The sequence below is a fragment of the Zophobas morio genome, unplaced genomic scaffold (assembly GCF_036711695.1).
Source record: "Zophobas morio isolate AGI-343-1 ecotype UQ-CSIRO unplaced genomic scaffold, CSIRO_AGI_Zmor_V1 ptg000031l, whole genome shotgun sequence".
NCBI lineage: Eukaryota > Metazoa > Arthropoda > Insecta > Coleoptera > Tenebrionidae > Zophobas > Zophobas morio.
The window spans coordinates 12,606,091-12,629,433 of record NW_026972136.1 but is presented as its reverse complement, the minus strand read 5'-3'; the positions used below and the strand labels follow the sequence as shown (position 1 = coordinate 12,629,433).

The following is a 23,343-nucleotide window of genomic DNA, read 5'->3' as shown; positions in this document are numbered from 1 at the left end:
ACGCATTTTTTACTCGATGCATCCAGACTTTTGGGAAAAACAACATTTTCCAATTTAATTTTGAATCTGCAACACCGAGTATTTTGCAATCCTGCAAACGTTTTAAAGTTATCATAAGCATGGTAAATTTTCAATCAAAATATGTATGGTCATCCCTCTTAAAAGATTGATGGCGTCATCTCAAAATTTTGTCGAATAAATCTTGTCGAAAATATGAAAAATGTGATGAGTCTTAAGTCTATACTTGTGATTTATTATTGCATTCATATTTTCGGTACAGGGTAAGTCCAAAAAATACATGAATGGGTCACTTTATTTTATTGATTAAATCAGGAACGCCTCACTCCATTTTCTCGAAAATTTGGGAATACAATTTGTTATTATTACACGTATCGAATTGATATACGTGTCTTTGCTAAAGTGTTGATTACGTCATCATAATTTTTTTATGGAAAAACTCACTTGAAACAAACGCACAGCATTGTTCTTTGCTTGTACTTTAACAATCCACACATATCTTTATTTTATTAAAAGAGGTTATCATAAGAAAATAAAATTCGCAAAATTTAATTTTATAATTTTTCGAAGAAGCTGTATTTGGTAATTTTTTTGGCCCTAAAGAAGTCTATAATAAATAATAGGAGTAGTAGTTATTTTTGGCCCTTCGTTCTTTAATGCACCTTCATGAAACGAACGCACTCTAGAATAATTCAAACAACCAATTTTATATGTGAGTGAAGATATTCGGTGATCTAATTTGAATAATATTTGACATTTCAAAAATGCTCGATTTGAGTCGGTTTTTGCTTTTAATTTTAGAAAAAAATACAATTTCGGTTAAACAATATAGTATTTGAAAATATGAAATTGCTTTTTTTAGACTTTTATTAGAACAAAACATAAACAGAACGTAATAAACAAAAAAAAGGCGACTCTTAAGTGATAACGGGAATTTGTTATAAAAATTGTTTGTAAATTGTAAATTTGTAAATAATAAAAAGGACTTGATCCCCCCAAAGAAATTTTCAAATATGTCAACTTGGCAACACTGCACCAACAATCCGTTCATTATAGCGCATGCGCCCTTGTTGTAAACGGCATCAAATAATTTTTATTTAACAATACTTTGGAAAATAATTAATGCTGAATTTCAAGTGAGTAAAATAGATTAGGTTTCAATAACATTTAATTTAGAAGGGTTTTTACAGCTTTACCCAATTCGCCATGACGGATAAAAGATAAGAATTACTCCTCCAATCAGTGCTCCACAAATTCTTCATGCTCAAGTTTTCACGGAAGTATAGAAGAAAAATTAATCAATAATTAGTGATTGAAATCGTTTTGCGAAGTTAGTTGTTGCATTTCCTGTTCTGATAGTGCTTTGGATAAAAAGGTAATGTTGTCGAAGGACTAGTCACTTAAGTTGGTGGCAAATTAATTCCCAAGTACAGTTTTAATACTTTGGGTGAGAAATAAAGTTTGCTGTTATGTATTGTAGTTATACGAGCTCCATTAACATGTGAAGCTTTCTTTTTTGCTGTTTTTTCCACGAAAATATCAACAGTAAAATCACCGCTTCTTAAGAGTATTGTATGTACCTCAGTGGCGTCTTAAGTTTTTAACTGAAGAATGCCGATGTTTTTTTAATTTTTAAACACAAATTTTGCGCTATACGCCGCATTTCTGGTGAAAAATGCGTTAAGTCGGGGGCGGGAAAAGCGTTCAAAATGTACCCCTCGTGCCCCTTGTCCGTGCGCGCATGCGTTGTAGTTGTCTGTGGTTTTTAGAGTGAATAACATAAAATAAAACTTTTAATAAATAATTTCATTAAAATATAAATGTTGCTGCTCGATAAACTCACGAAGACTTTTTTTGTGGTGTAGAGGCCTTTCAGACAATGTCCGTTTCTCCTCGAAGCGAAAATCTCAAAACTTTGTGCTTGTGTTTTTTCCACATGAAAAAAAATCATAACCGTCCCTGCATGACTCAAAATAATTTAATTATTTACTTTATGGAGTAATATTACTTATGTAACAGGTGAGGCGCAATTTTTTTCCGTTTTCGATTTGTTTTTGTTTACAGAATGAAGGTTAGTAGAGGCAGGTCCGCAGGTCCGTAACGGACCGTTTTCTAAGTTGTTTCACACAAAAAGCTCACTATAAGATTTCATTCAAAGTACAGTATCAATTAACCCTTGTAATTACGAATATTTAATAAGTGATGTGTAAATCTAACTCCTTTTTGTTTTATACTTTGAGTAAAATATTTATAACATTGCAGAAATGTCATCAGGGGCCACGGAATCTGGGGACTTCGCTCAAACAGTCTCTGATATCAACACAAACACTTCCGATACCTCACCAGTATGTACATCAGTCATTTCGACAAACCCAATGAAAACCCAAGTGGTTCCGTTGGTTTACATCCAGACACAATCGAAACTACCATTTTCATCAATCACCAAACCCAGCGTGGTCAACACGGTGCCCCAGTTACAATTCGCCACACTTCCACCAAATATAGTTAATAATAAAAACACTCCAGCTAGGTCTATCACGAATCAAGGTGTTATTCTCACTCCAGTTAAAAATGTGACCAAGGCACAGCAGTTGGTAATTCACAAACCCAGCAACATGCAGACTGTGACTCTTTCTTCAGGTTCAAAAATTGCAGGCACATATTTGACCATGCTGAAACCGCTAACTAAATTATCAGAGACGAAAAGTGAAGGGCAGAAGCTAATGATAGCTCCAATGCCAAAAGTGATAAAGAACAGGCTGCCAGTTACGGTCACCACAAACACTCTTCAGCCAAAAATCGCATTCATGCCTCTAACAATCCCACAGGCGAACAACGAAATGAATAATAAAATGTTTAATATCAAAATAGCTGATGGTCAAATGCAATCTGAGCCAGAATTCGGTCTCAAGCATGAAGACAATGAAGAAATGAATCATAATTTACACTGTGATGAAGTAATAAATTTAGATAGTCCACATAAGAGTGAGAAAGAGTATGAATTGTCAATTATGGAAGATTCCAACTCCAAAAGTGAGACTTTTGGGTTCAGTTTTGACACGTCTGCTGAGAAACGCAAAGAAATTTTGCCAAAATTCTCAAAACACGGGATTTCTATCCTCAAAAAGAGCTATCAGGGTGATAAAATACGTAACCATTCTAATTCTAATCCCCTTCTAGATCCTGATCCTGTGAAGTTGCAAAAAACTGAACGCAGGCGCAAGTCCAATTTTTCGTACAGGAAGGATTACGACGATATGGAGATAGTAGACTCTAAGGAGAAGTTTAAACTTGATTCAGATGTTACTCTTACAAAACTCGAAGGATCAGATAGTTTTGATAAGGAACACAGAAAGGATGACTTTCTTGAAATTGAAGTCATTAAGGAAAAGAAAACTGATATTAATATGAACGACGACTTTGATTTGCAGAAGATATTGAAGTGGGAGGAAGGTGTTGGAAGTCTTCCTGGCAGTGATCTCAAATTTATTGTTAATGAATTTAATTTGATCGAATATGTGACTAGGGAAGAGTATGATAAGATCATTGAGAAGAGGTTGAACAAGGTCAATAAGGTATGTATGCAATATACCGTTTTTTTTTTAAGTTTGAATCTTTGTTATTGAACAAATCTATGAAAATATGTTTCCTGTAGATGAAGTTATAGGAAACAGAATAGTTTTTATTCTTACCTGATTTTATGATGCTTTAGTGATAATAGTGGTTGACCTCAGTTCACATCAATGTTAATCAGATATCTAAAATAATTTAAATATTTTTTTATTTCTTACCTTTTCAAATTAATAAAATTTTGAATTTTATTCATTAAAAATTTAAATATCTAAATAGTGGCATTAAATGTAGTTTTGCATAAAATAAGATCCAAAGGAATTATTTCATGAATGATCATAAAATCTAAACCAAAATTTGTCTAAGCATATTAAATCAAGTGTAATAGACTTGACTAATAACGTTTCAAAAATTTGTCTCGTTAATTTTATGTAATAACATGACTTTTTACTTATTTTTATTTCTTGACGTGTTTTTAGATTTTCATAGAAAGGTTATCCTAGAAAACAGCAAACGGTTAATCCTTCATTTAGTAATGGAAATATGTGATAAAATCCAAGTTTAATAATATATTAAATAGTAAATTAAAAAAGATATTGCAACTGATGTGAAGGTAATCATTTTAGTGCTGCTATCCCTAACTTCATACTTTTTTGTGGTAAAACTAGAAGGACCCGCTATTTTTTTAAGTGACAAATATTTTTTACTCACTGGTAGTTGTTTACAAATATTAAATTGCAACACTTATTAAATCATTATATTAATGCAAATTTTAAATTTGCAAATTATACCGTAAAATTGTCCGTCTTGAAACGTCCAGACTTTTGAAAAAAAAAAAATCAAAAATATAAAACAACATTTTGCAATTTAATTTTGAATCTGCAAAACCGAATGCTTTGAAATCTTGCAAATATTTTAAAGTTATGATAAGCACAATAAATTTTTAATTAAAATATATTTACTTATCCCCTCCAAAAAAATTGATGACGTCAGCTCAAAATTTTGCCGAATAAATCCTATTTAAAATGTATGATGGGTTTTTACTTGTGGTTTATCGTTGTACTCATACTTTTTAGATTTCCCCCTATTTTCTCAGAGGATATGTCATTTGCTAAAATTAGTCTTAGCAAGGGCTAGCCCCGCCCACCCACCCCTATTTTCTCAGAGGGTTATGTCATTTGCCAAAATCAGTTTTATCTTAGCAAATACTAACTTTTTGGCAAATGATATACCTTTTAAGAAAATAGAAGGCGGGTGAACAGGGCTAGATAAGATTTATTTTGGCAAATGACATATCCTCTGAGAAAATAGGGGTGGGTGGGCGGGGCTAATACTTGCTAAGATAAGAGTTATTTTGGCAAATAACATATCCTCTGAAAAAATAGGGGGCGGGCGGGCGGGGCTAGTATTTGCTAAGATAAAACTTATTTTGGCAAGTGACATATCCTCTGAGAAAATAGGGGGCGGATGGGCGGGGCTAAAAAAGATAAGACTTGCCTCTATTAATCCCGTAAAAACTTGTTAAATTGCAAATTTCCATAGTAACGAGTTAAGTTCCTAAATCTGAATGGGTGTTTAGTTTAGTTTAATTGCAAAACTCGCATTTCTCTACAAAAAATTACCATATGAAATGTGTTTCTAAAAGGGTAGAATTTTTTAGAGAAATATTGATGTTACGATTAAACTCCGCCCTTCGGTCTGATTAGGAATGAAAAACTCATCACAACTGAGATCGGGGCGGGTGGGTGGGGCCTAATTTTTTTTTTAATATGTAGTTTTTTTTCAATAACAGGATAGTTAAACATATTGTCAGTTTCTTGTTGGGAAAAGAAAATTTTGCATATTAAGAAAAAATGGACCAAAGAGAGGCCCCGCCCAAATGACCTATCATCTAAGAAATTTAATTAAATTATTATAAGAAAAGACACTAGAGGCTCTCCAAAGCACTTTCAAATTCTTTCCAAACAGGAAGACCTAGAACCTCAAGATTGTTTTAAATTTTTCAAAAGAAAAAACGGAGTCCCAAAATTTACTTGAAAATTGGTCTAGTCAGAATTCTCCAAAAATAGAACACCAAAGTCCACCAAACTTGTTTTAAATAATAATAAAAAAAAAATCAATTTTATCTTGACAGGTAGTCGCCCCGCCCACCTACCCTCTCTTTTCTTACAAGATATCTCATTTGCCAAAATCACTATTGTCGTGGCAGGTTCTAGCCCCACCCACCCACCCTCTCTTTTCGTAGAGTGTATCTCATCTGCCAAGATTACTCTTATCTTAGCAGGTATTAGCCCCGCCCACCCACCCTCTCTTTTGTTAGAGGCTATGCCATTTATCAAAATCCGTCTAGCGGAGGGGTGGGGCTAGTACCTGCTAAGATAGGCTGATTTTGCAAATGATATACCTTCTACGAAAAGAGAGGGTGGGTGGGCGGGGCTTGTGCCTGTTAAGAAAAAACTGATTTTGGCAGATGAGATACCTACTAAGAAAAGAGAGGGTGGACGGGTGGGGTTAGTACCTGCTAAGATAATACCGATTTTAGCAAATAACTTATCCTCTAAGAAATTTAATTAAATTATTATAAGAAAAGACGCTAGAGGCTCCCCAAAACACTTTCAAATTCTTTCCAAACAGGAAAACCTAGAACGTCAGGATTATTTTAAATTTTTCAAAAGAAAAAACGGAGTCCCAAAATTTACTCGAAAATAGGTCAGGTCAGAATTCTCCAAAAATAGAACACCAAAGTCCCCCAAACTTGTTTTAAATAATTTACAAAAAAAAAAATCAATTTTATCTTAACAGGTACGATGGTTAATTCATCGTGAGCTAAAGGGCGGAGTTTACTTGCAAAATCCTCATTTCTCTACAAGAAATTACCATATGCAATATGTTTTTAAAAGAGTAGAATTTTCTAGAGAAATAATAATGTTACAATTAAACTCCGCCCCTCTAATTAGGAATGAAAAACTCATCACAAATGATATCGGGGCGGGTAGGTGGGGCTTAATCTGAAGAAGTGAAAAACTGAAAACTCGTGAAATTTCAAATCGAAAAATTGCAAAATCTAAAAATTGAAACGTCCAAAAGTTGGAAAAACGGAAAACTGGAAAATTTAAAAATGAAAACTCGAAGAGATATTGTAAAATTAAAAAAAAAAAACGAAAAATTAAATAAAAGTGAAATTGAAAAAACAAAAATTATAAAATTGGAACACTGAAAAATTGGAAAAATAAAGAAAATAAAAAACTGAAACGAAAAATTGCAAATGAAAAAATGACAAATTGAAAACTCGAGAAACTCAAATCGAAAAATTGCAAAATCTAGAAATTGAATTAAAAAATCGAAAAATTAAATTTAAACTTCAAAACTCGAAAAAATGAAGGAACAAAAAAATGAAAAATTGAAGAAAAAACTCTAGTTAAATAAGCTGCGGGATCGTTATTTACGCCACTGGTTTTTACTGTATAGAGGTTATCAGAAAACAAAAATCGCAAAAAAGTGATAATTTTTTCAGAGAAATGGGATTTATTTGGCTCTGTTGAAATAACCTTCGACCAATTTTTTATGTTTCATTCTACTTCAGAAGCGAGGGAAGCTCTGTTGAAACAACTTTCGACCAATTTTTTGAAAATTTAAAATTAATCCATAAATAGCGAAAACCAGATAATCTCATACTCATCAGAATTTTAACGCGTTGTAGGTTTTTTTTGACAACTAAATTTAAAAAACGGAAAAGCAGTGAAAGTACAAAAACGGCGTTATGCTGTTAGAGTATTTGGAATATTTTATTGTTTTTCATTTGGCCGTTTTATATTTCAGCCCAAGAACGATTTCCAAGAAGAACTACGATGCCTCGAGTGCGGTTGTTACGGCCTTCCTTCAGAATTCATCACGCCTAAATATTGCAGTTTAGACTGCCAAGAGAGCGGTAACAACAAACTCTTGAAAGAAAAAGAAAACAAAATAAAAAAGAAAAAGAAAAAACCGGGATTTCCTTTGAAGAAAATTGAATCCGAGGTTTTAAGTGCTAGCGACGATGAAACATCAAACGAAAACTCTCAAGACAAATATTCCTATCCTTGGACTTGTTCGAAGAAGGGTTTCTCTTGGACGAAATACCTAGATCATATTAAAGCTAAAGCCGCTCCTGTTAAATTGTTTAAGGACCCCTTTCCGTACAATAGAAACGGATTTAGGCCGGGCATGAAACTCGAAGGGATCGATCCACAACATCCTTCGTATTTTTGTGTATTAACAGTTGCTGAAGTCTGCGGGTATCGCGTAAGGCTGCACTTTGACGGATATCCGGAAAATTATGATTTTTGGGTTAATGCGGATAGTATGGATATTTTTCCGGCTGGGTGGTGTGAAAAGCACGGACATGTGTTGCAAGCGCCACCTGGATACAGTAGTGAAACTTTCAATTGGATGTTCTACTTGAAGTTGACCAAGTCGACAGCTGCGCCCAAGCATTTATTTGCCAACCGAGCCGGAAGTGTAAGTAGTTATTTCCGCTATTAGTCATTAGGGGTTACTTACTAGATACAAAAAACAAGTTTTTATACATAATAACGATTAAAAAAAAACACAGAAACATATTCAATTTTTTGCAGGCTATTTGTCCAAATGGATTCCGAGTTGGCATGAAGTTAGAAGCAGTAGATAAAAAAAATTCGTCTTTGGTTTGTGTGGCAACTGTTAGGGATATGATGGATAACAGAATTTTGGTACATTTCGACAGCTGGGATGACATTTACGACTACTGGGCGGATCCTACGTCACCATACATACATCCTGTAGGTTGGTGTGACCAATATGGTCACAACTTAACACCTCCAAATGGTGAGTATAGCTGTAGCTGATGGTGCCTCACTTTTAACTGGAAAACAAATAAATATGCAGGGAGTTTAACCAAAAACTTATATTTATTAAACTGTGCTTTGACGATGACACGTTTTGGCAACAGTGACCAGTACAATTTGCGAACTAATACCAGCCATTTACGCCTTCAAGCTAAAAACAGTAGCGTTTACAAAATTTCGATATTTTATGTGGGACACCTGTGGGTCATAAAAATATTAAAATTTACAAAATCAGCTTTTATAAGTAACATTTAAATTGTATAAAAATATTTCTTTCACTATATCACTGTACGAGTAATACTTCTGATGTAAAATAGTTGAAAGTTGCCTTCCTGACATTTTTTTGCCATTTCCGTAATTGTGTTTAGGATGTCATTACATATTTGTTTCATTTCTAAATTGTCTTTTGATTCTCAAAAAATCTTGTGTCGTTGTTCAAGGCACCTCGTTTCTAGATTACCCAAATCCGGAATCTTTCTCTTGGGAAAAGTACCTGAAAGAGACCAAATCCGTAGCAGCACCTGTTCGAGCCTTCAAGCAACGTCCAGCATGCGGTTTTAAGCGAGGAATGCGTCTAGAATGTGTAGATAGAAGAGTGCCACAACTCATCCGAGTTGCTACAATTGATGAAGTGAGAGATCATAGGATAAGGATACACTTTGATGGCTGGCCAGACAGATACAGCTACTGGCTAGATGACGACAGTGAAGACGTACACCCAGTTGGTTGGTGTCAGAAGACTGGACATCCCATAGAAACGCCGTTGAGTAAGACAACCAGTTGCAGTTTGAGTGATTTTTATTGACATACGTAACTTGTAGCTCCCGACGATGTCTATGACTTCTTGGAATGTCCAACAGTTGGGTGTCGAGGAATGGGTCATATTCAAGGACCTAAATTCGCCACACATTCTGAACAGAAGTTTTGTCCATATGCTGAAGATAACATAGACGTGGAAAAAGTTCTACCTGACAGGTTGTTATCGCCAGATCGATTAATCGAAGCTGTTGTTCCAGTGTCTAGGGAACCTCGGGAGAAAGTGTAAGTAACGAACAAATCTAAAAATTTGCAAACATTATTGAAAATGTATTTTAATGGGTATCTGTATTGTGTGCATCATTATAAATCGACTTTGCCGATAATGATAAGAGTAGAGCAAGCACTGACAAGTAACAGCAATTTTTGATCCAAAACTAATGCCAAAAGGTCTGTGGTGTTACTAGGAAAATTAAAATACTAGTGGTATTAAGCTTATTTACATAATATAATAAACAAAATATCGAAGATAATTATTTTCTATCTCGAAATTTGTCAGTTAAATAGTTTTAATATAAACTCAAGAAATTTTGGACAAGGAAACTGTTACTCTTTTTTTGACGTGATAACGTCTTATAAATCGATGGAGCCGGCTGCACGCTCGAAAAAGCATGACTCATACCGTTACTGTCACGTTCCATGTAAGGCTTGAAGTGCAAGCGAGAACGCGGAACGAGCGACAAAGAGGCACAATCGGCCTTCGCGTTCGGCAGCGTTCGCCATCCGTCTCTCTCCTACTTGAGTGAGCGATGCGTCTGCGTGGACAGCTGCTATATTATAGTACATTTACATGTTTTGGTCGAGTATCAAGTGCAGTGAAAAGTGAATGTAGTGTCAATTTTGACGTGACAACGATAATATTTTAAGAATTTTATTTAAATTGTTTCGAACGACGATTTATTTTGCAGAACTGCTTACAAACGCACCATGGAAAAAAAGCCTGACAAACCAGAGGATGTTACGAATAAGCCTTTACCTTCAATGAGTGAACCCATGGAGGTTCAAGATGCTGTAGCATTTACTTTAGCAACGCCATTCGCGCAGCCAATAATCGCTGCTTCAAAATCAAAAGCCCAAAACCATTCCATCAGTATTTTCTTAAGACGTTGTCACGTTCAACTATCGTCAGTAAACCGACTTTACAGACAACCGAGTTTTTTTTTTCAAATTTTTGATTTGCATTTTCAACCAAATCCCTCATTTGCTGGACAATTTTATTCTTTGTTTTTTTCGTATTTCTTCTTGAGCTTTTCTGGTATAGATTTTCAGACGGTAAACTATCATCTTGCAGTAAATTTTGTTTTGATGTTACAGCATGTTGCAAATTGTATTGAGCGATAAGTCGCATTTTTCCTAATTTCTTTCTTCATGACTTCCAAAACATTACCAGTGCAAAAATTATTATTCTTTAAATAATCTCTCGAATTACAAAATATTTGCTCTACTAAAATTGCTATTTGGAAGGCGTTCTCTGAAGCGTAATGTAAAGCACCAGTTTTATATTCTTTTAGTGCCACAAATTTTGCATAATTTTCATTACAATTCTTCTTGAGACCAAAGCAAGAATACATTTTTTGCAAACATTTTAATTTTTTATCAAGCTTTTAACAACGTAACCTGTCCAACTGTACAAAATATTTTTTTCTCTCAAAGAAAGTTCTTTTTTCTTCAAATCCCAATTTCTAGGTAAAGCTAAATTTTCTTTTCCTTTGGGAACATCGTTTTCTTTTCTGTTATTATCTATACTTATATAATAAAGCTGAAGCTTTTGTTTATTTGAACACGCATATCTCAGAAACTATTGGTTCAAATTCAAAAAATCTTTTTGTGTTGGATAGTCCATGTATCATATCTACATATAGGCTATATAACATCACGCTACGATAATTAGGAGCGAAGTAGCAATGAAAAATTCGGAAAAACGGGAAAATTATTCCTCCTTTGACAGCTTCCGTTGCTTACGCTGCTTAAACGGTTAAAGTTACGTGAAAATCATGTATGACGAAATTGTTCCCCTCTAAAAGATCTAAAGAAAAGTCCGCGACAGCATATGTCTATCTTTTAAGGTCGAGTCAGTATAACCTTTTTTATGGTAATGAAATTTGTTCTAAAATAATAATGCATTATGTATAAAATTCTCGCGTCACAGTGTTTGTAACCGAACTTTTCCGAAATGGGTTGACCGATTTGTATGAAATTTTTTATGCATATTCGGTAGGTCTGACAATAAGTTGTAAACAATTTTTAAACCCCTAAGTAATAAGGGTGGCCCACCCTAAAAAATGTTTGTCTATTTTTTGGACAAAATTTTTTATTATTTTTTTAAGATTTGGCATCAAAAAATACACATAACCCTAAATTTTCACCTTTCTACCACCAACCCCCATTTTTTAATCGTCTATAAAATACAAATCAATTGCTGTTCCTGTTATTAGTCTCGCTAAGACTCAAAAACGGCTTGACCGATTTGAAAATTATTTTATATTACGGGGATGGTTTATAAATAAAAAAAATAAGGATAACTTAAAAGAACAGTTAAAAAATAAAAAAATTCTAAAAATTTTGTATGGGAATCGCCACTTCGAATTAATTTCAATAGTTGGCGTTTCTGACGGACCTGTCGTCTAACTGACGTGTCATACAAAACTAATTCTTCCGAGCGATTGTGAAAAGTATATTGCATTTCAAATCGTTCTTTGTTTTTTCGTAAAAAAAAAACGTCGTTTATTTTAAGAAAAGTCTTGGTTAAAGTGAATTTAATTACACATTGCGAAAGTTTCTTATTCATTTTGATCTGCCATTCTATTTACCTATATTCACTTTGTTGGTTTCGACAAAACCTCAAACTTTACCGTTATTCGAGGATTTAATTTGAAGTTTTCAATATTTTAAAATTCTCAAGACAAAATTTACAGATTTAATTGACTGTGAAAATAATTCTGTGTCGTTTTATGAAGTTCATTAAAATTCTGAGAAGACGACAAGCTCACATAGGTCCACGAAGTTAATCAAATGTGCGACGAACTACCTCAGGTGCAAACCGCAATGATTTATTTCATGGGTAATTCGGATATGGAAGTTAATCACCGTTGTGCTCATAATCAACATAATCAAACATTGAAGCGAGACATTGGGTGGTATGAATAAAACTGAGTAGATACACATATTCGAAGTACGAAGTACCTACTTCATTATTACTCTTATATACCTGAGCATGTACTCTATGTACTGAGTACCTACTTGGAAACATTGTATCTCCCCGGACACAAACTGAACATCTACGCATTTTGTTAGCATTTAATCTAGAAATGAGCATCGGCGTGGCAAATAATTGAGCTGTCTGTAAAGCAGCTTAAAAAACCAGTAGGATCGTTGTAAGAGTGAATTTTAACTAAACATGGTGACTTTCATGAACGTGGAACGTCGTCAAAAGGTGCATTCAGTTTGAAAAACACATTAGGGGCAGGAATATCGAAAACTTTTCATGTAATTAACTTTTATTTATGCATAAATTGTGCAGTGCGTTTTTTCTAACACTGGCCATTGAGATTCCCATCTCAAGGTGTCTACCCCATACTAACTTATATTTTGGTGACTCGATTTTTGCCTTGATGGTTGAACACTGTCACTGTTGTCCTTTTTTGTTGTATCGAGATGCTACTTGAGCATCAACTGTTACTTACTGAAGTATTACTATCATCTAGAAAAACTAGAAATATTTTGATTTGATATTCGAGTAGATACTTCGTATTTCGAGTACGAGCATCTACTGAGTTTTATTTACATCAACCATTGTCAAAAAATTGATCGAACGTTTTTTCGATAGAACTTCCTTCGCACCAAAAGTATAATGTAACATATTCAGCATTTTCGAGTTGAGTCTTTTCTTCACACAATTTTGTGATGACCTAATCAACATTTACTATCAACACGTATACCACCTTGGATTGGTGCAGTGTAATACTAAAAATAACTGTATTGTATTCCCAAAATTATCTGCGAAAATCGAGTGAGCCATTCCATCAATTTTTTGGGGGAAATAAATAAACATTCTTAACAATTTACCATGCTTACAATAACTTTAAAACGTCTGCAAGATCTCAAAGTATTAATTTTTGCAACTCTTGAGTTATTCACTAAAATAAATTGACTGATCCATATATTTTTTTGAGTCACTGTAAAAGCAAATCTAAAAAATATGAATGCAATGATAAATTACGAAAATATACTGATCATATTTTCGACATTTTAGATAGGATTTATTCGGCAAAATCTTGAGATGACTTCTTCAAGTTTTTGGGCTTGATAAACAGATATATTTTGATTGAAAACCTTCCATGTCAAACAGTAACTTCAAAACGTCTGCAATATTTCAAAATTCAGTTTTGTAATTCTTGATTCAATCAATAAAATAAATTAACTCAGTGATTAATTTTTTTGAGACACCCTCTATAAGCAAAACTAAAAAATATGAATGGAATGATAAATCACAAGTATAGTCTCATCCTATTTTGGACATTTTAGATAGGATTCATTTGGCAAAATTTTGGGCTGACGTCATCAATTTTTTGGAGGGGATAAATAAATATACTTTGAATAAAAATGTATTATGCTTATCATATGTTTAAAACATCTGCAAGATTTCAAAGCATTCGATTTTGCAGATTCAAAATTAAATTGTAGGTGAAACGGTCAGCTAGTCTTTAATATAACTCAAAAAACGAACTAAAGGTGTTGTTTCATCGGTTTCGTAACTTGAGTTATTGAAACGTCCAAATATTGAGAAACTGATAAAAGTTTTAAGTCATATTTAAATTGAATGGTCGTAATGTCTTGACCGAATTTGTAAAAATACATTTTCTAAACAATCTTGAGAAAATATCGATGTTAATAAATGAGTTTTTTTTTTCGTTCAAAAACAAGTTTTGCAGGTCTAAAATTGATGTTGTAGTCAGTATAACACCTGTTTGAGTAGGTTTCCAAACTGCTTTTCCAAATTTGTCAGGACCGACCTTTAAGTTTAAAAATAACTTAATGAACTCTTGAAGGAATTCTATAGTTTCCCTATATACAGCCATATTACACTTGTTCAAGGCCAAAATAGTTGATTTAGAACTAATTAACTGGAACCACCTATGTACAACATCAATAAAAACAGCTGTCGTTAGAGAAGATTTGTCTTCTCTCTCCTCTTCCGCATCAAATTTTATTCCACAACTAACATTTCGATTCAAAACGTTTAGAGAATTTGACACCTTCATTTTGTTAAATTTTGTTAAAATGGTTAGATTGTAAAAGATCCACATTTAATTTAGACGCAAATTGCAGCTCAAATTTGCTTTCTTCTTCACAAAAATCTTTAATGTGTTGCACGTCAATCAAATCAGAAGTTAGTTTATATTTTTCAACAAAATCATTTGGTAATTGAATGATTTTGTTTTGTACCAAACATTGCTTTATATTTTTTAATAAATGTGGCCCATCTGCTAAAAAGTAAATTTTTTCGCCATTAACTGGGTTTAGGACACAATTTTTTGTTTGGCATTTTCTTCCAGCTTTTATTCCAAAAGTTTTCCACATAGCTTGATTCGCCGATCCCATATCTAAGGTTACAGAATGAACTTTCAAACCAATTTTACCTCTGATTTTCTTAAAAACTTCTTTAAGAACATCAGCTAGAACTGCCCCATTCATACTGTCTCCAGTAAAATAGTATGAAACAATTTGTTTCCAGCGAGTAGTAATATCTCCCACAAGAATTACCAACGCTTTTGTCTCTACTTCCTCATGTTTTGGTAAAGTAATTCCCCCAATATACGTCCCACTATGTACACAATAATCAATCCCAGCTTTTATACCCATTTCATCCAATGCCATCATACAATCCTTCCCAAAATCCTGATTAAGCGATTCACATTTAATTTCCAAAAACCCTATAATTTCCTCCAAAACTCCAGATTTAGACTCTAAATTTTGTAAATGAAAATTCAATGTTCGAATAGCTGGAAATGGTAGTTTCACTTTTCTTAATAAGTTATATCCACTGGTCCCACATCCAAATTTAAGCTTCAAAGATTTACTGATTGTTTGCTCGGAACATTTTTTGAATTGTTTCCCTTTTGGAGCCTCAATTTGATCTTTTGTTAATATATTTGCCAAATTTTTCCTTAAATTTGCATTACACACTTTTTGCAAGTATAATTTCTGGCCTAATTTTTTGTATTTTTTGTTACTGATTTTTAACATTCTGGCTGCGGATGATTTTTTGAGTTATGTTTTGACAATTTTTAATTGTCATTTAGCACATAGACGTTGAAGAGAATAGTCGACGTCTGCTGCGTACGAAACTGCAGTAATACAGAAGCAAATGGTTTCTCATTGTTTAAATGCCTCGAAAACAAGATATTACTTAACAAATAGAAAGAACAAATGCAATATCCATCTTGGAAAATTGGTAAAAGGGCTGACATCTGCGAGGTTGTTGTCTAAAACTGTATTTTCCATTTAATCCTTCGTCAATAATGAAAAATAAATATGTGAGACGCAATTCTAATAATTTATCAAGTGGCTGAATTTCCGTCAAAATTACCGGTTCCTGCAAAAAAAAAGTGTTGAACTTTTTTAGCAGACTATTTTGGAAAAAGACAACTTCATCAGGAAATTATAAAATGAAAATGTAAAGTTACAAGACTGGGGACTGAAAAAGAAATTAATATTTTGAAAGCAAAAATGTCTGGTTTAGAAGGGCAAGGGTAAATTACAAAAACAAGTACGGTGCATTAAAGAGAAGTATAAAAGGGATTTCCAACGAAAATCAAATTCAAAATTGAAGTGTTAAATGTAAACAACTAAAACGATGGAACAACAAAACAATAGAAGAAGCCTTTAAAATAAAATTTGTGTGTTGGACGTCAGGATATAACTATCTTCTGGAGATAAATTTTCCGTTACCTTCAAGTAGAATTCTATACCGTAATTCATCACATGCTGTTTTTATCAGTAATTTTAAATGCAATTTTTACCTATTTAACAATCAAAATTCAAAATTTTAATGATTATGAAAGAGATGGTTGTTTATTTTTATACGAAGCAATTTTAATCCAGGTAAAGAATACTGTCCAGGTTCCTCATTACTTATAGGAAATACAATATTAATAAATTTAAATGAAGTCGCTACACATGTTTTGATTTTTATGTTAGGAGGTGTAAGCTTACGATGGAAGCAAATCGTAAGTATAATCGTAAAATGATAACATTTTACTGGGGATTCCATAGACGGAGACGCATTATCTAGAAATGTAAAAGAAATTATCGTTATGTCTGATCGAGTCGGTTTTAAATTTAGTTAATGTGACTTTGGACATGGGCGCTTCCAACCGAACAATGTGGAAGACTCTTGGTATCAAAAGTACGAAAAGGCAGTTTCAAAATTGAATAGTTAACTCAAATGACGAAAGTAAGAATGTTTATTTTGCTGCTGACGCTCCACATTTATATAAGAACATACGGTCTGTCTTGATAAATAACAAAATTATCGAATTGCCTGTTGATACAACAGAGAAATACCATTTACCAACAAATATTGTAAATGTTTCGGATATCAAAAATTTAGCTCATTTTCAAGAAGATTTATATTTGCAATTAGCGCCAAAATTAACGCCAGAGTTACTGAATTTGAATAATTTTAATACAATGAAAGTTACAAATCTGTACCGTCTACTACATTGTAATGTGAGCGCCGCACTAAATTTTTTAGTAAATGAAGTAGATGAGACAGACAAAAATGCCCTAACAGCAGCTTGGTTTGTGGGTGCAATACATAAACGGTTCTGTTCGTTAACATTAGATTTTTTAAACGAAATTATACATTTATTTAAAAACATTAAAATGGGTACAAAGGTTTACTGGAAACTAGAGATGTACCGACTGTAGGTCTGGCCGGCTAACCGACTAGCCGATTGTTCGGCCAGTAAAAACCGTTTCTTTGTTTTCCAAAAAATGTGTTAAATTTGTTTGGATAATTTTAACATTTAATTTTTTTAGTAACTCATTACAAAAATAATGAATAACACAATTTAGGGCCAGTTTATACAATATTTTAACTGAGATTAAGTTGATCGCGCATTTAACAAGGCGTCTGATTGGCGTAGAGTCGGTCATATGGTACAGTTTGGGACACGGAATTTCAAACGACGTCTCAATCATAATGACAATAAGGTATAAGACTACAATGTTTTTGAAATGTCAGAAAGTTGGTGTCGTTTGAAATTCCCTGTCCCTAACCGTACTTTAGCGTGGGGTTAAAAATTAAATCGCAATTAAATATTTAATTGAGGTTCTGTAAACCGGATTTAATTGTATTATATTCTCTTTTTAATTTCAATAAAAAAAGCCGACCGATCGGCTGTTTAGCCGACCAGTCGCCGACTGCAGCCGACGATGAAAAACGGCCGAATAGTCGGCTTATCCGACCGCTCGGCCACTAGTCGGTACATCCCTACTGAAAACCGATACAGAGTGGTGTTATATTAAAAACTCAAACTATCTTCGATATTCAAAAGTATTTGTTAAATGTTAAAAAATATAAATACGTGTATACATGGCGTTGTTCTCAAGATGTACTGGAAAATATATTTGGTCAAATGAAATTTCGTCAAAAAGTTCCCAAAGATTTGAAATGTAGACAAATTTTAAAAAACATATGCGTTTTTTAATTTTTCGGCACGAAAATTTCAGAATTTGAGATGCGTCTCCTTTCCCTTCGTTTTTATGCGTTCTTCCTCCAGTCCTGTATTTGTTTTTCTGCTAGATCTTCCTCTATCGCTTCTTTCCACTTCTTCCTTGGTCTGCCTCTTTTCCTTTTGCCCTCCGGAATTTTCCACATTTTCTTAACTTCTCTTTCTTGGGTTCTTGCTAGGTGTCCTAACCATTGCAATCTTTTTATTTTTATGAAATTGCTTACAACTGTGTCATTATATAAATTATATATTGCTTCATTAGTTCTTCTTTCCCATCCTCTTTCTGTTTGTTTCCTTCCAAAGATTCTTCTAAGTATCTTCCTTTCCCAAATTTTCAGTCTTTGTTTCATTTTATTTGTCATAATCCATGTCTCGCACGCGTATGTTAGGGTTGGTCTCACTATGGTTTTATTTATTCTTAGTTTTGTTTGCCTTGATATTTCTTTACTTTTCATAATTTTTCTTAGTCCTCATGCACAGTTGTTTCTTTTAGCAATTCTCAGTTGTATTTCTTTGTCTTCTTGGCATTTGTTGGTTATCAACACCTCTAAGTACGTAAACATTTTTACTTCTTCAAATTCTACTTTTATTCCTTCTTGTCAGTCTACTTGTAGGTTGTTTTTGTTTCTGGTCCCTCAGTTATTCTTTAGTTCCATATATTTTGTTTTATCTATATTAAATTCTAAGCCTACCTCTTCTGCTTGTCTCATTACCTTTGCTGTTATCCTTTCTAATTCCTTTCTGCTCCTAGCTAGTAGAACTAAATCGTCTGCGTAGGCTAGACATTGATGGTTTTTAATGAATAGTAGACCCTTCCTGTTCATATCACTTTACCTTATAATACTCTCTAGAATCAGATTGAATAGAGTTGTTGACAATGGATCACCTTGTCTGAGTCTTTGTTTAACATTGCTAAGTGTCGCTAGTTTTTCCTTTTACTTTTGCTCTACTTATTGTATTTTTCAATGTAATTTTGATGAGATGATCAGTCTGGTTTTTTTCTTGCCTTCTTGGAGTCATCCATGTTCTCTTGTATATATCTTTTCGTTGAAATTGCGTATTTATTATTTTCATATTTCTTTCTGTAGCCAATACGATTAATCTTAGACCAATTTTAATTTCGAAAATGATTGAAAAATGGTCGAAATGTCAAAATCAGTCATATATATCTTATAGAATGCTAGCCCCGCCCACCCGCCTTCAGGCGTGAACAGTTAAAATGAACACCCTGTATAAACTACTTATTTAATTTTATGAAAATGTGCGACAGGGGGTGTAGTCATTTAAGGTAGTTGAGAAAAAAATATGAATAAAGCTTTTAAACATGTTACTAGAATGTTTACCAACATTCAAAGCAAAAGGCTTTTAAGGCAGAAACCAAAAAAAAAAAAACTTATACATGCTTCATAATTTTTGTTTTGTAATAATTATCAATTTTAATAAATTATTTATTTACAGAAAGCCGAGATTAGGTCGTCCTCCCAAATACCCGCGCCTGGAACCCCTCATAAAGGATACAGACGACGAAGTCCCAAAAAAACCGAAAAGAAGATACCGCAAAAGATTAAAATCAACACCAGACGAAGACGAAACGAGTTCTAAGATCAGTAAAGTTGAGTCTCTCATTGAAGAATCTAAAGTGGAACCTGCAGCTAAGGAATCATGGTTGACGCACAGTAGATTTTTATTAGATTATGTGGAAGATATTGACGATCTTTCGCACTGGAATATAGATAGGGTAGCCGAGTTTGTGTCTTCATTACCAGGAACGGAGGGAAGGGCCGATCAGTTCAGGAAAATGGAAATCGACGGCGAAGCCTTCCTGTCGCTCAATCAGCGGGATTTAATTGATATTTTAAGTATTAAGGTTGGACCCGCTGTAAAATTGTACAATGTTATTGTTTTGTTGAGACAAAAAGTGAGTCGAGTGTTTTCGTAACCATTTATGTAGTGTTTTATCTTTATAACACGGATTCGTTTTACGTTGTAAATATTTATAAAATATATTCGGTACGTTGTTACCTTCCCTTTTTTATATAGTGCTTAATTTTTATTTGTGTAATAAATATAGAAAGGAAAGAGGAGGCAAAAAAGTGATAGTAAGATTAAAAATAAAACAAACATGAAAAACACATTAAAGGTGAAGTATAGCTTACAAGAAAGCTGTCAAAAACAAAAAACGTATTTTCAGAATTTTCAAAAGAAGCTTGAGCAATAACGTAGCCAAAAACTATATTTTATTAACAAAATATATAAATTTAATGATGAAATAAATATAAATCTCACAAAAAAAAATTACCTCCGTCCATAATTTTTCTGCGCCATTGATAAATATTAATTAGCTATAGGGTATATACTTTGACCAAAACTCTTATGCAGAGTCTGCCTATGTATATTAATAAAGCAGGTCGTGAATTTAATAAATAGAAAATATGATACTAATTTTTAAACTTCGCGCTTGCTCGTTAGTTGGGCCACTACGACGCCAGATGGCTCTATTTTTTGTTTCTTGAAATTTGTAGGGACTTTGCATTTCTAACAATAATAAGTGTTCTGTCAAACCGTCATATTAATAAATTTAAACTAACCTAACATTTAAGTAGAAAATCATAACAATATTTTTATAGTTATTTCTGGCTACATTAAATTAAAATGGTCGACGAAGAAGAACAGAAGGAATATAGATGGGAAACTGGTTACGAAAAAACCTGGTAAAAGTGATTTTATGGTACATAAAGACCTAACCTTAAAAACACAACTCTTTCAGGGAAGCAATAAAGGAAGACGACGATGGGTTCCTCGAAGCTTCCGTGGCCGATATCATCCAAAGGGCCAAACGGAAGCGCCAAGCACAAAAGCAAGGTAACTCTAAGCTTGGTATGATGAGACATTTGTATGTTATTCTTGATTGTTCTGACTCCATGTCAAGCCAAGATCTTAAACCAACTCGTCTTCTTTGTACCGTTAAGGTAATCATTTAAGTAAAACTTTACCATATATGTATGAATGGATTCTAGATTATGGAAAATTTCATTGAGGAATTTTTCGATCAAAATCCAATCAGTCAGATGGGTATTATTATAATGCACAATAAAAGAGCTGAGAAAATTAGTGATTTAGCTGGGAATGCACGGAAACATATCAAAGCAATTAACAACTTAAAACAAACTTCGCTCATAGGGGAACCTTCATTGCAGAATAGTCTTGAAATGGCATTGAGGGCTTTGAAGTTGTTACCATCACATGCCAGTAGAGAAATTTTGGTTGTTATGGGAAGTTTAACCACTTGTGATCCTGGAGACATTAACACTACTATTTTGGTAATGTTGTGAATCATTTGGTATAAGTCATAAGTGTGTTTATTGTAGAATTTGAAGTCAGAAGGTGTAAGATGTTCAGTTATAGGATTAGCAGCTGAAGTCCATGTATGTCGTCGATTAGCTAATGAAACTGGTGGTCTCTATAATGTAATACTTGATGATTGTCATTTTAAAGATTTGTTGTATCAGCAAGTAGATCCTCCTCCTGCTGCTCTGACTCTTGAATCCAATTTAATTAAAATGGGATTTCCACATCAGATGTCTGTGGAAGGTACAGAAGAACCGTTAACAATGTGCATGTGGTAAAAATCATCCAAAGTGGGGTTAAAACATAGTTAATTTGTTTTTTTTTTCAGTCACGTGGATAGTACAGATGAGGGTAGTAAACTCAACACAGGGGGCTACTATTGTCCTCAATGTTACAGTAAATATTGTGAATTACCTGTAGAGTGTCGAGCGTGTGGTTTGACACTAGTATCAGCCCCTCACTTAGCAAGATCTTACCATCACTTATTCCCAGCAGCCAATTATGACGAAATTACATATGAAAATCAAACTCTCATTTGTTTTGCATGTCAGAAGAATTTTTCTGAAACTGATAAACAAGTGTATCGGTGTCCAAACTGCACAAAGATATTTTGCATCAACTGTGATATTTTCGTTCACGATATTCTACATACTTGTCCAGGCTGTGCCACGAACTTATCAACATTCCAAATAGCTCATAATACAACTCAGTAACACGTTCAGTTTAATAAAGAAATAGAAAATAGTTACATTATTGTTACATATTAATATAATTTATAAATGAGAACAATAAAAAAATGATTAAATAAATAAGCCATTCAAGTTATTTTAGCTATCTATTTTTTCTTTAAAGCTTTAATCCTGGCGTCGAGGTTCACGACAGTTGCGTTGATTTCGTTGAGATTGGTGGCGAAACTTTCTTGAACCCCCTGTAACAACGTCTTGTTGTTTTGCACGTTGGCCGTTATGTCGGCTTGCATTGTTTCTACTTGAGTTAGAGTTTTTACAAAATCTGTAGCTGTAACAAAAAATTTATAAGTCATTATCATTCATGGTATATTCTGTGTACCAACCCTTATTGTGTAAGCCTTCTAGAGCTTTTAGACGCTCAATTGTTTGGGGCAATAGTTTATTCATTTTTTCGCTGTTTTTCACCAGTTCATACAATTCTAAAATCTGAAACAAAATAAAAAAACCTGTAGAATCATTTACTTACTAACACAATCTTTTTAACAACGTTTAAACTTTGAACTGTACTACATGATGATAATAATAATTTATTATGCACCATTTTGAGGTAACGTTCATCACATTGTTGGTGGTGATGATTAGACAAATTTTGGTTAGCATTTACCACCTATATGATATTCCTAAAATAAAGATAAAATTTGACAATAATCGGTCCGGTAGTTTCGGAAATTATCTGCCTAATAAAAATCGACACAGACGGCAGACAGCAGATGGTAGCTGACAGACGGTAGACGGCAGAATTTATTTTATTGATCAAATCAAGAACGGCTCACCCCCTTTTCTCGAAAATTTAAGAATAAAATACTGTGTTATTAGTATGTATTACACTACACCTATTTAAATTGATATCCGTGTCCTTGCCAAAATGTTGTTGACGTCATCACAAAATTTTGTTGTGGAAAAACTCACTTAAAACAAACGTGTAGCACGCTTCTTTACCTTTAATAACATTACATACATTATTTAATTTAATTAATGATATTAAATTTACAAATGGACAATAAAAGCCTGCGTGCATACGTAAATTCACTGCTTTAAAAAAAAAAAACAACGTAAACAAGTATATTGCAGAAACATCATTTTGCTTTTTTTTTCAGATATTCTCGTTTTTTTAGTTTTCAAAAAATGTAAAAAATGTATTTAATACTCGTAAGGAAATGCAAGTTTTCTTTTAAGAAATGGGGCTTAGACCCCGGTAACAATGTCCTATAAATGTCAAATATTTAAAAAATTATCCAAAAG

The 23,343-nt window shown here is 33.3% G+C and overlaps 3 protein-coding genes across 8 annotated transcripts in view; 2 read left to right on the top strand and 1 right to left on the bottom strand.

The window, feature by feature from the left end:
- The first annotated feature begins 1,080 nt into the window (after positions 1-1,080).
- On the top strand, positions 1,081-20,025 carry LOC135139304 (lethal(3)malignant brain tumor-like protein 4). Of its 6 annotated transcripts, none has more exons than XM_064069494.1 (8): positions 1,081-1,154; positions 1,209-1,393; positions 2,281-3,593; positions 7,408-8,085; positions 8,202-8,430; positions 8,906-9,217; positions 9,272-9,491; positions 19,463-20,025. In XM_064069494.1, exons 3-8 carry the CDS (start codon positions 2,283-2,285, stop codon positions 19,941-19,943), a joined length of 3,231 nt encoding a protein of 1,076 aa, XP_063925564.1. In that variant the 5' UTR covers positions 1,081-1,154; positions 1,209-1,393; positions 2,281-2,282; the 3' UTR covers positions 19,944-20,025. The 6 variants fall into 6 exon arrangements, with proteins under 6 accessions (XP_063925564.1, XP_063925559.1, XP_063925560.1 ...); XM_064069489.1 differs by having other exon boundaries at positions 8,891-9,217; XM_064069490.1 differs by having other exon boundaries at positions 1,195-1,393; positions 8,891-9,217.
- Positions 20,026-20,560: 535 nt separating this feature from the next.
- Positions 20,561-22,177, top strand: LOC135139212 (general transcription factor IIH subunit 2). The gene is made up of 5 exons (XM_064069355.1): positions 20,561-20,715; positions 20,772-20,973; positions 21,022-21,324; positions 21,373-21,626; positions 21,681-22,177. The coding sequence occupies exons 1-5, from the start codon at positions 20,657-20,659 to the stop codon at positions 22,063-22,065; spliced, it is 1,203 nt and encodes a 400-aa protein (XP_063925425.1). The 5' UTR covers positions 20,561-20,656; the 3' UTR covers positions 22,066-22,177.
- Positions 22,059-23,343, bottom strand: part of LOC135139213 (dynactin subunit 2) — a 46,982-nt gene continuing 45,697 nt past the window's right edge. Inside the window, exons 4-5 of the mRNA XM_064069356.1 lie at positions 22,425-22,527; positions 22,059-22,369 (exon numbers count right to left, since the gene is read on the bottom strand). Coding sequence (XP_063925426.1) covers positions 22,188-22,369; positions 22,425-22,527 — 285 coding nt within the window. The 3' untranslated portion in view covers positions 22,059-22,187. The remainder of the gene's footprint in view (positions 22,370-22,424; positions 22,528-23,343) is intronic.